This window comes from Chelonia mydas, chromosome 2 (assembly GCF_015237465.2).
Source record: "Chelonia mydas isolate rCheMyd1 chromosome 2, rCheMyd1.pri.v2, whole genome shotgun sequence".
In the NCBI taxonomy this organism is placed as follows: Eukaryota; Metazoa; Chordata; order Testudines; family Cheloniidae; genus Chelonia; species Chelonia mydas.
The window spans coordinates 202,956,993-202,971,831 of record NC_057850.1 but is presented as its reverse complement, the minus strand read 5'-3'; the positions used below and the strand labels follow the sequence as shown (position 1 = coordinate 202,971,831).

Genomic DNA, 14,839 nt, shown 5'->3' with positions numbered 1-14,839 from the left:
ATGTAGAAGGTATTCAGGGTTAAGTTAGGAAAGTAGGTGGAGCCAAAGAAAATGAAATGCACATGTGCGGCAAGACGAGGGGCTAGTCTACACTGGCAACGTTAAAGCATGGCAGCACTTTAACGTGGCTTGTGTGATCGCAGCTCAGTGTCCACACACCTCCACAAGGGGCGTAGCTACCAGCGCTGGTGCACTGTCTACCCTGGCGCTTTACAGCGCTGAAACTTGGTGCGCTCAGGGGGGTGTTTTTTTCACACCCCTGAGCGAGAAAGATGCAGCGCTGTAAATTGCCAGTGTAGACAAGCCCTAGGGCTCTGTTGAAATGTGGATTTGCTCTGTATTTTCACAATAATTTGATGGCTCAAGGGAAATGCTGTGGCCATTGAACCTGAGCTGCACCCATGCACTGTAAGTTCAAACCCTATCCTTGGCAGAAATCTGTATGCATGTTGCTACTGTTGTCTCTTTCAAGGTGGCTTATATATTTTTGGGAAATAAGCCCTAAGTAGTACAGCTAATTTAGAAGGGGTTCTAACTTTTCTGGGAAGTGTCTCTCATTGCTCTTCCACATGTGAGCTGGCAACTGGGGGACTCTGTCTCTCTGTGGAGGTCTAAGCCCCATCTCCCTGCCCTGAGGTGTAACTATTGTCTGATGCTCAGAACCACTGGGTGGGAATGAATGAGTGTGAAAATATTTCTCCTCCCATAAAACTACCAATTGTAATTAAAAAGAGACATTGTCAGGATTGGGAGGCTCCAAATATGACATCTTAAAATGCTCTAACAAGTGCAAGCGTGTGTGTGTGTGCATGTATGCAATAGAGGAAAGAAGGCTTTGTATTGAAGCTGAAATCAGTTTCCTTCTCCTAGAGGGTTTTATTTAGTTTTGTTTGTGTTCACACACTTCAACCATCTCTGGGGTAGAGGGGGAAGGGTAGAGGTGAAGGAAAGCGTTGTAAGAGGAAAAAATTAACTACCATCTTTGAGTGAAAAATCTGACCAAGAAATAAAACTTGTTTGTATAGAAGTCCCACCTTCTCTAGGTAAATTTCAAACGACAATGTGCTTATTATTTATAACACCAGGGAGGGGTAGTTCACAACAGGTCATGTTTCCAAAGTGTTGTGCAAAAGTGTTGGCAGCTTTTAATATTGTCACTAAAAATCTTGGCTTTGGTCCCTGCTTGGACCCTACCATCTGAATTAAATGCAGAATATTACAGTTGTGATTGTCATAAATCAGACAGCATTTCTGTTAAGCCAAATGTGTTCAGGAGTTTCTAATTGATCTGTAAAAGAACTTGCTCTGAAGCTTTGCCTACAAGGTCTTGGGTTTGGAGCAACTTTTTTAAGACCAAATTTGGTCTTTATTGCTTAAGTATTTTAAGATACAGGTGTGCGAAGAGACTTTTTCTGGTGTACACTTGTTACTCAAACAACTTTTTTTTTTTTAAACATATGCATTATTTTTATGAATCTGTTGTTGTAGCTGTAGGTGCTTCTGATCTGTGGTGTTTCCTGAGTGAACCAAAAACTACTAAAAGAGCATTTAGGGATCTGATTGAAACTCAGATAATCAGATATTTAAACTATCGTTCTGTTTTCCCTATCTGGTTCTGACTATGCACACTTCCTTCCCACAATATTAATGGGTTGTTTTGGTTTAACTTTTTTTACAATAAGGGAATCTCCTTCCTTAGAGGTTTTTAAGGTCAGGCTTGACAAAGCCCTGGCTGGATGATTTAGTTGGGGATCGGTCCTGCTTTGAGCAGGGGATTGGACTAGATGACCACCTTAGGTCCCTTTCAACCCTGATATTCTATGAACTTCATGTACCTCAGAATTAAGTTCTAATGCTAGACAGCAATACTAGTGAATTCAATAAGGACCTGATGCTGTGTGTCCTCAGGTCCCACTGAAGTCTGACATAAGTCAGTGTTCATGTTCTTAAAGTCAATCTTAAAGGAATGCCAACTTTAATTCTATTCATTTATATATATTCCACCCCCACGCACTATTCTTGCTCCAATAACTTTTCTAGTTTTAAAGGTGCTTTCTCTTCCTGTCACTGTGAAAGATCACACAAATGGGAAAAACTGTCTTGACTAGACATTCAGTGCTGTCAAAATATACCAGGTAACCAAACTGAGTAAACAGAAAATTCTCAGAACAGTGATCTTACATGTTACATAGACAATGGCAGGTAAAAAATAATTTTTGTGGAAACTTTTAAACTAACAACTGTCTCTTTTAACTTGCTTATTTTTGAGTTGATGCTTGGGAGATCTATTTGTCTCCAGTATAAAGGCACATTATTGTCTTGTTAAACAGGATAAACCAAGATTGTTACGTAAGCCTTAACTTTGATCGTCCCTTCACCTTTGTTTGGCATATCTAAACTACTAATTGTTCTTATGTTTTTTACATTACCATTGTGTGATGAGCCTGCTAGCCGGAGAGCGGAGAAAGCAATGGATTTCTGAAAACCTCTTTTAAGATAATATTCTTGTTTGTATTTCTCACAAAGTTGCTCTTTATTTTTTTATTATTAGAAAACTCTCTGTGATGTCATTCTCATGGTCCAGGAAAGAAAGATCCCAGCTCATCGTGTTGTGCTTGCTTCAGCCAGTCACTTTTTTAACTTGATGTTTACTAGTAAGTCTTCTCAAAATTGGCTTATTTTAATGTTTTTAATATTTAAAATAAAAAGGTTAACGACTTTTTGCCATGGGTCTTTGAAGAAGGTAATAGAGACTGGCTCTTAATCAGAGGGAAAGCTCTTGTACTTTCCTCTCTCCTTAATTTCTCTCCTTCCCTCATGCAGCGCTGCTTTTTACCCCTTTTATCTTCTCTTGTTAAAGTCAGTGGGGCTACTGATGTGATTAAGAATCTTCTTTGTGCAACGCTTTGCCAGAGGATGTTGTGAAGGCCAAGACTATAACAGGGTTCAAAAAAGAACTAAATAAGTTTATGGAGGATAGATTCACCAATGGCTGTTAGCCAGGATGGACAGGGATGGTGTCCCTAGCCTCTGTTTGCCAGAAGGTGGGAATGGGCGACAGGGGATGGATCACTTGGTGATTACCTGTTCTGTTCATTTCCTCTGGGTGCTCCTGGCATTGGCCACTGTCAGAAGACAAGATACTGGGCTAGATGGACCTTTGGTCTGACCCAGTATAGCCGTTCTTCTGTACATGATTCTACATTTGTAAGTTCAACTTTCATGATAAAGAGATTGCACTACAGTACTTGTATTAGGTGAATTGAAAAATACAATTTTTTTTTGTTTTTTTTACAGTGCAAATACTTGTAATCAAAAATAAATATAAATTGAGCACTGTACACCTTGTATTCTGTGTTGTAATTGAAATCAATATATTTGAAAATGTAGAAAACATCCAAAATATTTAAATGGTATTTTATTATTTAACAGTGCGATTAATTTTTTTTTAATCACTTGGCAGCCCTGATAAGAACAGCTATACTGGGTCAGACCAAAGGTATATCTAGCCCAGTATCCTGTCTTCAGACAGTGGCCAATGCCAGGTGCCCCAGAGCGAATGAACAGAACAGGTAATCATCAAGTGAGCCATTTCCTATCTTCTGGCAAACAGAGGCTAGGGACACCATCCCTTCCCATCCTGGCTAATAGGTATTGATAGACCTATCCTCCATGAAGTTATCTAGTTCTTTTTTGGACCCTGTTATAGTCTTAGCCTTCACAACATCATCTGGCAAAGAGTTCCACAGGTTGACTGTGCATTGCATGAAGAAATACTTCCTTTTGTTTGTTTTAAACCTGCTGCCTATTAATTTCATTTGGTGACCCCTAGTTCTTGTGTTATGACAAGGAGTGAATAACACTTTCTTATTTACTTTCTTGACACAGTCATGATTTTATAGACCTCTGTCATATTCCCCCTCGCCTCCCCTTGGTCAACTCTTTTCCAAGCTGAAAAGTCCCAGTCTTATTAATCTTTCCTCATACGGAAGCCGTTCCATACCCCAATCATTTTTGTAAAATTTCAGAGCCTGCAAGTCCACTCAGTCCTACTTCTTGTTCAGCCAATCGCTCAGACAAACAAGTTTGTTTACATTTAGGGGAGATAATGCTTGCCCGCTTCTTGTTTACAGTGTCACCTGAAAGTGAGGACAAGCGTTCTCGTGGCACTGTTGTAGCCAGCGTCACAAGATATTTATGAGCCACAGGCGCTAAAGATTTGTATGTCTCTTCATGCTTCAACCACTACTCCAGAGGACATGCTGATGATGGGTTCTGCTCGATAACAATCCAAAGCAGTGCGGACCAACCCATGTTCATTTTCATTATCTGAGTCAGATGCCACCAGCAGAAGGTTGATTTTCTTCTTTGGTGGTTCAGGTTCTGTAGTTTCTGCATTGCAGTGTTGCTCTTTTCAGACTTCTGAAAGCATGCTCCACACCTCGTCCTGTTGGATCATATTAAAGAAGTTCTGTATTAAAATCACAAACGAGTTTGATTCCCCAGAGTTTAAATTCCAGGGTATTACTAATTAAGAGGTCTCTTGGTTTTTGGTACTGTTTCTCTCCCCCTGTGTGTGAAACTTGCAAGCTGCTAATTGCGTTAGTACATTCTCAGACAGTCTGTTTTCAAAGCAATTCGCACAGAGAGAGACTCAAAGCAATACTCTAACAACAGAAACAGTACCCAGAGACTCCCCACCCTTTTGTTGTATTAACAATTGTGATTAAAATAGAGAGAGAGGATGTATGTGGATGGATGCTTGGTGTGGATAATATCTGAATGATCAGGGAGGTGCCAGCCTAAGAATCCAGTGTCCATCAGCTGAAGAAGGCATCAAGTAGAAATAACCAGAGGACCCCCGGAGGGCAGACTGGAATCCACCCAACAGCCTCAAGAATGGGAGAACCAAAGAACAAGATAACATCTGGCAGCACGGAGCCGTCAGGAATGTGCCATCTGCTGATTGATTCAGCAACAGCATGATGAAGCAATTCCCATAGACTTGCCTAGGAAGAAATTCCTATAAAAATGGACTCTAGAAAGTGAGAACTTCGGGGGGTCTGATCTGCAAACCAACTTCCAGGAGCATCAGATGAGCATCTGACAAGGCCCTGCTCCCTCCTCATGTCCAGGCCACCTGGCCAGTGGCTTGGCATGAGCAACTGTAAGGCTGGTAACTATGATAACAACCTTGCAGAACCTCTGTGTGTGTGTGTGTGTGTGTGTGAATAAATATGAGATTGAATGGAATGTTATAACTATAACTAACTGCTTACTATGATTCTTTCTGTATTCACAATAAATGTGGTATTTTGCCTTTTCCCCTTTAATAAGATCCTGCTGGTTTTTAATTTATTGGTATAACAGTCTCTCTCAGATTTTGGAAGGCACTTCAGATTCTTAAACCGTGGGTCAAGGGCTGTAGCTATCTTTAGAAATCTCACATTGGTACCTTCTTTGTGTTTGTGAAATCAGCAGTGAAAATGTTCTTAAAATGAACATGTGCTGGGTCATAATCTGAGACTGCTATAACATGAAATACATGGCAGAATGTGGGTAAAACAGAGCAGGGGACATACAATTTCCCCCCCCCCAAGGTGTTCAGTCACAAATCTAATTAACACACATATATATATATATATATTTTTTAACAAGCTTCATCAACATGGAAGTATGTTCTCTGGAATGGCGGCCGAAGCACGAAGGGGCATATGAATCTTTAGCGCATTTGGCTCATAAATATCTTGCAATGCGGGCTACAAAAGTGCCATGCAAATGCCTATTCTCACTTTCAGGTGACATTGTAAATAAGAGGAGGGCAGCATTATCTCCTGTAAATGTAAACAAGCATGTTTGTTTTAGCAATTGGTTGAACAGGAAGTAGGACTGAGTGGACTTGTAGGCTCTGAAGTTTTACATTGTTTTGTGTTTGAGTGCAGTTATGTAACAAAAAAAATCTACATTTGTAAGTTTAACTTTCAAGACAGAGATTGCACTACAGTACTTGTATGAGGTAAATTGAAAAATACTATTTATTTTATCATTTCTACAGTGCAAATATTTGTAATAAAAAAATAATACACACAGAATACAATACATATGAAAATGTAGAAGAACATCCAAAATATTTAATAAATTTTAATTGGTATTCTATTGTTTAACAGTGTGATTAAAACTGCGATTAATTGTGATTTTTTTTTTTGAGTTAATCGCATGACTTAACTGCGATTAATCGACAGCCCTAGTTCTTATGTTCTTAAATGTGAGTAGAATTTACAAAAGTGAAGATATTATTGGAATATTAGCAATAAACTTTTATATGATGGTAAAGTAAAATTAATTTTTCTATTTAAAAAGTTCCTATGTGTGAATATTTAGGTTCTGGGAATGCTGGTTTTGTTTTTGTTTTAAGGTTTTTCCCCTTGGCATAGTTGCTTTACTGCTGCTTTTTGTGACTGGTGGAAAAATAACTGCTCAGAGAGTGATAGACTGATGTAGTTCTATTGTTACTTTTTTCATTGCAGCAAATATGCTTGAATCAAAGTCCTTTGAAGTGGAGCTAAAAGATGCAGAGCCTGACATTATTGAACAGCTTGTGGAGTTTGCTTATACTGCGAGGTAGCTTGTTATTTAAAAGTTCGTCATTTTTTGCCAGAAAGTTGACGGCTTAGTGTGCCATTTATAAAAGATAAAATCTCCAAGAAAAGAAAGTGTGTGTAGTTCAGCGACTTGTTACTATTCATAGCTCCTTATTTCAGTCTTCCTTAAAATTTGTTAACATTGGTAAACTTTTTTTCTCTGTACCACTGTCATTCAAATATTATTCCAACTAAAATGTTAATAATGTGTGCCTTGATCCTGAAAACACTTAAACCTGGTATCTTAAATGGGGCTGTGTGTGTGTATGTGTACACTAGGCGCTAAGGCTCGTGTAAACATACTTGCGCTAGCTCTCATCTGAGCTATGCAGAGTGCAAGCTGAGTCGAGCTAGAAAAGTACGTGTACACGAGCAGGGAATCCACACCGTGAGTTCCATGTGTAGACATAGCTTCAGTGTGTGTAGTTAAACTCTAACGTGTTCGTGTGATCAGGGCCATAGTGATGTAACTTAATAAAACAGGGTAATATTGTTCCAGGTTAGGAACCTTTTTTTTTTTTAATTGAATATATAATTGGCAAGTTTTTTTTTCTAAATAAACATTCTCAAATGCCTAAATGTGCTGTTTGCATTACTACATGGGGTCTCTAAACATCAGTCTGAGAGCACCTAAAACTGATTGATATTTACCTCTGTGAAAGAGATACCAAAGGCTCGGATCCTGCAAGCTGCTCTCTGTGGGTAGGGCTCTGCGTATGCCCCGTTAACATCAGTGGAGCTCTACGTGGGCACTGATCACCGGAGTCTGCTTATGCAGAATAGCTTGCAGGACTGGGGCAAATGTTTCTAGGAAGATTAGATGGGTAGCTCTGTAAACTTCATAACAATATTTCTTTTCTCTTCTGCTTTTAAATAGTACTTCAGTCATCTGGATTGTATATATGGAGCTTATTTGGGCTAAAAGGGCTGTGGGGTGACACTTGATGAAGAGATGGTCCATTCCTTCAATCTGCTACCACTTGTATAAGGGCTAATTGTACAAATGAGGGTTGCAAGATCAGGCTCTTACAAATGTCCAGAGGTTAAGAATCATCCTTTAGAATTCAGGATCAGTGGTTCCAGCTTGTCTTTATTTGCTTATTGTTATGTAAGTTATTGTATTGGGGAGGGCAGGAAAGGACCTAAAGGAAGAATACATCTCACACTTAAATGTAAGGTAAAGCTGTCTGGGAAAGAGTGGGGAAATAATTTTACAGATGTTTTTGCGTAACTTTGTTTAAATGTTTCAAACACCAGTAGCTTGGTAGTTTGTGGTGCTCATTTTACACTAAATGTGTTTTGCAGAATTTCCGTTAATAGCAATAACGTCCAGTCTTTACTAGATGCAGCAAACCAATATCAAATAGAACCTGTGAAAAAAATGTGTGTGGATTTTTTGAAAGAGCAAGTGGATGCTTCAAACTGTCTTGGTAAGAGATTACTTTAACACAGGTGCATCATTTTAAAAGTATTCTTTGAAAAATGCCAATGAGCTGGATGTTTTTCTTTTTAAAAGACAACAGAATTTGCACAAATCAGGTATATCTCATTCAATATGCCATAAACTTTTGAGACTTCACTTGGAAACTTATGAACTGCAAAATATTACTAAAACACTTATCCCACCTAGGTAAACTCAAATTTCAGAGTAGCTTCTACAAACAATATTTCTTATAAGAGGTTCAGTGAATTTAAGTATAGGATCCTGTTTAACAGAAATGAAGATTATAGTGTCATGTTCTTGACTCTTTTTAAGGAACAGATGTCGTTTTCATTATAAACTGAGGTCCCAATTCTACAACTAGCTCTGCCTGTGGAGAGACTCATTAACCTGATCCAATTATGGGCTTGTACAGGATTGGGAACCAAAAGTGGAATAGCATTCCATTGTGGTAGAAGTATTTCTTTCCCTTCTTTCCACTGAGATAGATCCATAAGTTTGTGTTTGCCTCCAGTTTCAGAAGAAGAGAAGCATTTAGTTCTTTCAGCTTGAATTGCAGATGAGTTGTGGGTGCTATGGGTAAAACTGTGTGCTATGTAAGTAATAAAAATACCATAATTTCAGAGATACTTATTCCATTGGCATATATGAAAACTTCTTGAAATACAAACTTTGGGAAATGTCTAACACCTTTTTATATTTTCCACCTCCCTGTATAGGTATAAGTGTATTAGCAGAATGCCTAGACTGTCCAGAACTGAAGGCCACTGCAGATGACTTTATCCATCAACATTTCACTGAGGTTTACAAGACAGATGAGTTTCTACAGCTGGATGTTAAACGTGTGACACATCTCCTGAACCAGGACACACTGACTGTAAGGGCAGAAGATCAGGTAAGACTCCAGTTTTCTTAATAAAATATGTCTTCTACCAGCTAAATACATCAATTGAAATGTTTAAACACTGATTTACACTGTATTACATTTACTATTTCCATAGTGCTTCATAGATCATGGAATAACTTATGAATCCTGACCCAGAAATCTTTCAGTCTAATTCAGACAAAAACAAATACGGGGCAGCATTTCAGGTGTGGGAAGCTGTGTAGTTGTGAGGATGGCTTCAAGGAAATAAGGAGGGGATTATGGAAAGAGTTCTGTCTATCCAGGTCCATATATGACAGGGGTTCTCAAACTGGGGATTGGGACCCCGCAGGGGGTCACAAGGTTATTACATGGGGGGTTGCTAGCTGTCAGCCTCCACCCTAAGACCCACTTTGCAGCCAGCATTTATAATGGTGTTAAATGTAAATTTATATGGGGGGGGTCACACTCAGAGGCTAGCTATGTGAAAGGAGTCACCAGTACAAAAGTTTGAGAACAACTGATATATGGCCTCCATTGCTGTAGTTACGGTTAAGATTTTTGTCTCAGGTATTTTTAATAAGACACAGACAGGTCACAGGCAATAACAAAAATTCACTGAAGTCCGCAATCTATCTGTGACTTCTACTAAAAATACCTGGGGGAGGGGGAAGACTAACACTGGGAGCCCCTCCGGGGACTGACCGACTGGGATGTGCGGTGGGCTGAAGCTGCTGAAGTCATGGAATCCGTGACCTCTGCGACAGAATTGTATCTTTAGCCATAGTACATGAGCTGAGCTGGAAGAGGAGTCTATGTAACTGGAATGGACAGAGCACTCAAGAAACCTGGAAATGAAGAAAGAAATGGGATTGACTAGATAGAAGATCCAAGACAATGCTTGTAGGCAGCTAAAAGGAGCCAGAAGACCATTCAGTAAAAAGAATTACTGCCGTTGTTGATGGCCCTAAAAGTTGCCTTCACTCCATCCCATTTGGAATGTAGGACTCTGCAGATACTGCTTCTGCATGTTGTTTTCTAGCCAGTCTTTGCAGCTACATAAAACTATGTGAATTTGCTTGGGCAAGATTAAACAACGAAGCTTCAGTTTATATCAAAGTCTGTGTGTGGTGTTTTGTTTTGTTTTTTAAATGTTGAGTGGTAAGAACATGAGAACTGACTGCTACAAATTGTGGAAATGAGTGAAACTTGAGAGTTCTAGCTGTGGGCATGGAAACACTGAGACTACAGAGTAACACCCTAGAAACTAGAAATGCAAGTTCCAAAAGTGTTGGAGTACTTTTTGGGGTTGGGTTTGGTTGTGGGTTTTTTTTGTTTTTGTTTGTTTGCAGGCTTAGCTAACTAATAGAATAGAGTTAAAGCCCTAAGCTGAGAGGGTGAGCTCCAGCTCAGCTAGGTTGTAAAAGATTATGTGTAGGAAGAACTTAGCCTGCATAAAAAGCCTCTAGGAAAGTGGGTATGAGAAGATTTAAGTTGCATAAATTGTTCTGTATTATCAAAGGGAACTTACTCTCAAACTGTCTGCCAGCCAACCACTCCTGCGTGAAGGGTGATTGTTGGGGTGTCCGGATGATCTTTGTTCACACAGTAGCTTGTGTACCACTCCAGAGTGCATTTAGCTTTAGCTAAGGAAAGTTGGTTTAGTTATAAACTACCTTTCATATTTTTCCTGTATATGTTTCCATCAATAAGTGTATATCATGTTTTCTGTTCCAATTATACATCTGTTGGGTTTACTTAGCCTGTAGGGTTAGTAATAAACCTATCTTTTTTTCATTCACCCTTATTTTCTGATTTATAGTTCATAGGTAAAGATTATAACTGAAATGTTTTAGTCTGGTCACGGGGACAGTCCTTTGACCTTAGTAATTCAGAATGTGGCAAAGGGGTTTGGTGGCAGAATACTCATCCAGTTTGAACTCTAATTACTTGTTATGATCAGTTTTCAGCTCAGATGTGTTGTGACAGCATGACCAGTCATAACTGTTATTTAAAGCAGAGACTGTCCAGTGTAAACACACTAGATAAAGCAAAGAAACACTTTGCATTCCTGTATGTAAATGCAGCAACTGTTTGTTCAATTATTTTAGCATGGAAACCCTGGATGCTTTTTTCTTTAAACATCACCCAAGGTGACAACAGAAAAAATGCCCACGTGTTGCATATTGGCATACTTGGGTTCTTTACCAAGTTAACTTACTGTAATGTTAAATTTGCAGTAATCTGCTGTTCATTGTTTTAAATAACTTTTATTTGAAGGGGCCCTCCTAACAAAGGTGCTATTGTAATGTGGAATAAAAATAATATAAATATGTTCTGAGACACAAAATTCCAGTATAATTGAAATCTCCCTCACACTGTAAACTAGAAACATTATTAAAAAAAAAAAAGTTACAAGGTACTTCAGGTAAGGGCAGGGTTATAAATCTTGTGTTGTATTATAACATCTGCCTTTTGCTTTGGTCCTGGTCATACAAATCCTTATGCTCATGAGTAGACTTGATATTAGTAGGGCTATTCAGGTGAATAAGAATTTTCAGGATTGGGCCTTTCATTTGAAAATAGAATTGGTTTTTATAGACCGCTCAAAATCTGAAGCCTTTGTAGGCTGTATTTATCCCAAAGTAATACTTTAATGCTAAACAAAATAAATGTATGTTGGGTTTTTCACATTTTTGTGAAATTCACACATTGTAGAATCATAAATTAGATGAACTTTCAATGTAGGATGGCCAGGTGCCTGGTTTTCAATCAGAAAGTTTGGTCGAAAAGGGGACCTGGCAGTGTCCAGTCAGATCTACTGACCAGTCATCCAAAGTCTGGTTACTTCTGGCGGGGAGGCGCTGGGTCATCACCTGCACCAGCCCCTACTCAGCTGGGGCTGCCACCTTCCTGCGTTGGGCTGCTCCAACTCCTCGGCTCTGTAGGCGAGTCCATTCTGACCTGGGTGGTGGGGAAAGGGAAAAGCAGCGAGCAACGTGGGGGAGAGGGAAAGAGGAGTGGATGGGAACAGAGCCTGGGGAAGAGGCAGGACGGTGAGGTTTCGGCACTCCTGCCAGAGTATCCGTTTTTTAAATATTACCAACTTGGCAACTCTATTTCAGCTACACAAGAAAAACTGTTTTGAAGCTTTAGTTACTTTTTTGGGTTTTGTTTTTGTGTTTTAGGTTTATGATGCAGCAGTCAGGTGGCTGAAGTATGATGAACCTAACCGCCAGCCATACATGGTCGACATCCTTGCTAAAGTCAGATTTCCTCTTATATCGAAGAACTTCTTAAGTAAAACGGTACAAGCTGAGCCACTTATTCAGGATAACCCTGAATGCCTTAAAATGGTGATCAGTAAGTTGCCTCCGAGTTGCACATTTTAATATTCCGTACAATCAGTTCAGATACATAACTCTTTTTTGCTCTCTGACTGTTGCTTAATCTAATATGAAAATATTTTTCACTATATTTTATTTTAGTTTAAATTGGCAATAACTGTATGCCTTCTAGGGTCTCTCGTTTAGCTGAAGTTGATTAATTGCTTGTCAAATAAATAGCACCTATTAGAGTATAACAGATATAATGAGCAAAGAAATGAAAGTCAGCGGTAAATGATCCCAACTTAGTGATAAGTAATGAAATGTGGCTTCCTTGTCAAGATTATTAGGGATAATTGGGAGGGTTAGTGCACTTTTGAGACTAGCTAATAACTTTAATATTTCTCAGGTTTAGATTGGAATTAATAAGAAATGTTTATGGCAAAATGTCTGAGTCTGTGAAGCTTCCCTAGGTGACTTAAGAAAATTAAACCTATGCTCCACCATCTCTGGTACTAATGCAGGCTGACAATTGGGACTAAAGATACAGCATTCTAAAGGTGCTGAATGAAATATCTCTTTGACATAGTGTGTGTTTTATTTAATGAATACATTTAAAAAACAAAACAGGGAGGGGACAAATCCTCCTACCCCCACTTCCTGACATGGATTCCTAATGCAATCCCTAAAACTTCATCAAATGCCAGTGATGAATCCAGATATTCATAAACATTATTCAGGTTTTTGGAAAGAAAATCCAAATTTAATTTTAGCCTTTCAATTACTGCTGGAATAAACTACATAGCACTGCTGTAAAAGCAACACACAGCCATTCTTTTTCTGCTAACCTAACTCTTACAAACTTAAGGCTTCATCCTTCAGGGTGTTGAGTGATCTTGACTCTCAGTAAAGCCAAATGGAGGTTAGAGCTTTTGGTATAAAGCAGGGGCAGGGTTGAGGAGACAAGTTATACCACTGCTGATATTAGTAAAATTTTTGTACATACCAGAATATTTCCTAAACAGACAGTAAAGTAAGTGCTTGCATTATCTTTGAAAAGGTCTTATACTGTTGCCACAGGTAAACTAAGGGTTTGGTTTGGTTTGGTTTGGTTGATGAGAAGGGGAATGCAGACAGATGAGAAGGGGAATGCAGCTCTCCTCTGTGGTGTTAGCTGGAGACTAAAAACAAGTCAATGTCTTTCTAGCGTGCTTGTAGCCACTATTTAAATTTTGCTGGTCAGGTTTCTCTTTTCTTATACTTCTACTTTTGGACTTCCCAGGTCTGCCTTTTCTATGCATGTTTCCTTCTGCCAGTTCCCGTGTGGTAACTTTCGGTTATGCCTTTAACTAAATGGATAGATTTTTAAATTGGAATAGAGCATGCAGGCACCTTTTATCCTTGTTTTATTTTGACATTGCTGGACCTGTCTGACATGGATCCTAAAACTGGGCATCTCTCCTATCCCTATGTTCCACTACAGCGTTTCTCAACTGGGGGTCTGCAAGCCCTTTCAAGGGGGCTGCAGGGCCCCGTGGCTGAAACCCGGACCCCGAGTCCTAGCACCCCCCGCGGGGCTCAAGCCAGGAGGTAAGGGGCTGAAGCCCCAATCCCCACCAGGGCCCCCCCGCAGGGCTGAAGCTGGGACTCCTGGGAGGCGCAGGGCTGAAGCCCCGATCCCCGGTGCCCCCCGTGGGGTTGGGGACCCGATGTAGTGGCACAAACAGCACCCTGGCAGAATTTCCTATCTAGGTTGTACTGAGCATGCTCACCCGAACGGAGCAGGCTCAGTAGGTAACTGCTATTGGTGGGGAAAATGTGTTGGCTGCTGTTTTTGCCATTACACCAGGCAGTGTGGGGCAGCTGCTGCTCTGGCTGGTGCCATGGAGCAGGCAGCCGCAGTGTTCCTTCCTCAGGCAGGTGCAGCATTCCTTCCTCTCCTGCTGGTGCCCCGGGTTAAAGCTGCTCCTCAGCTCCCGAGTCCCAGCCTCCTCTCCTCCCACAGAGGCAGCTGGTAAGAGCCGCCCGGGCGGGGAGAATCGACTCCATGGCCGGCAGACCCCTCCAGGAACAGGACCCGCCCCAGCATACAGCCCCTAGTACTTCTCTTCCTGCACCCTGAGCTACCTCCTGTCTGCACACAGCCCCAGCTACCCCTCTCCTTGCATGCACAGCCACTCCCTGTGTGTACAGCCCCAGCTACCCCCTTTCTGCACCTTGAGCTTCCCCCTGTCTGCACACAGCTCCTAGCTACCCTCTCCCTGAACCCTGAGCTACCCCCCTGCCTGCACGCAGTCCCTAGCTACCCCCTCCCTGTGCCCTAAGCTGTTTTCAAACTTTTTGAGATAAGCTCCCACCTTTTGAGTTATAATTTTTTGTCCACCCCACCCTGCCACCGCCACCAACCCAGACTGGTGGGTGGCCTGCTAAGTCGGAGTGGAGGATGGCACTCCCTTTCTGGACCACTGGCCCCTGTCCCTTCCCCCCCAGAAAAAGAAATCAAACTATGCCTATGCCCTGAGCCCCCTCCCCCTCCTTCCCTCCCACCCCCCTCTCCCGCTGGGCC

The 14,839-nt window shown here is 40.7% G+C and overlaps 1 protein-coding gene across 4 annotated transcripts in view; it reads left to right on the top strand.

The window, feature by feature from the left end:
- Positions 1 to 14,839, top strand: part of KLHL7 (kelch like family member 7) — a 42,622-nt gene that overhangs the window by 6,744 nt on the left and 21,039 nt on the right. For all 4 annotated transcript variants that reach the window (XR_006288988.1, XM_037890544.2, XM_037890543.2 and 1 more), the window contains exons 2-6: positions 2,552 to 2,654; positions 6,528 to 6,621; positions 7,947 to 8,071; positions 8,802 to 8,977; positions 12,136 to 12,310. Coding sequence is in view for 3 of the 4 variants with exons in the window: in XM_037890542.2 (XP_037746470.1) it covers positions 2,552 to 2,654; positions 6,528 to 6,621; positions 7,947 to 8,071; positions 8,802 to 8,977; positions 12,136 to 12,310 (673 nt within the window). In the remaining variant the exon portion in view is untranslated. The remainder of the gene's footprint in view (positions 1 to 2,551; positions 2,655 to 6,527; positions 6,622 to 7,946; positions 8,072 to 8,801; positions 8,978 to 12,135; positions 12,311 to 14,839) is intronic.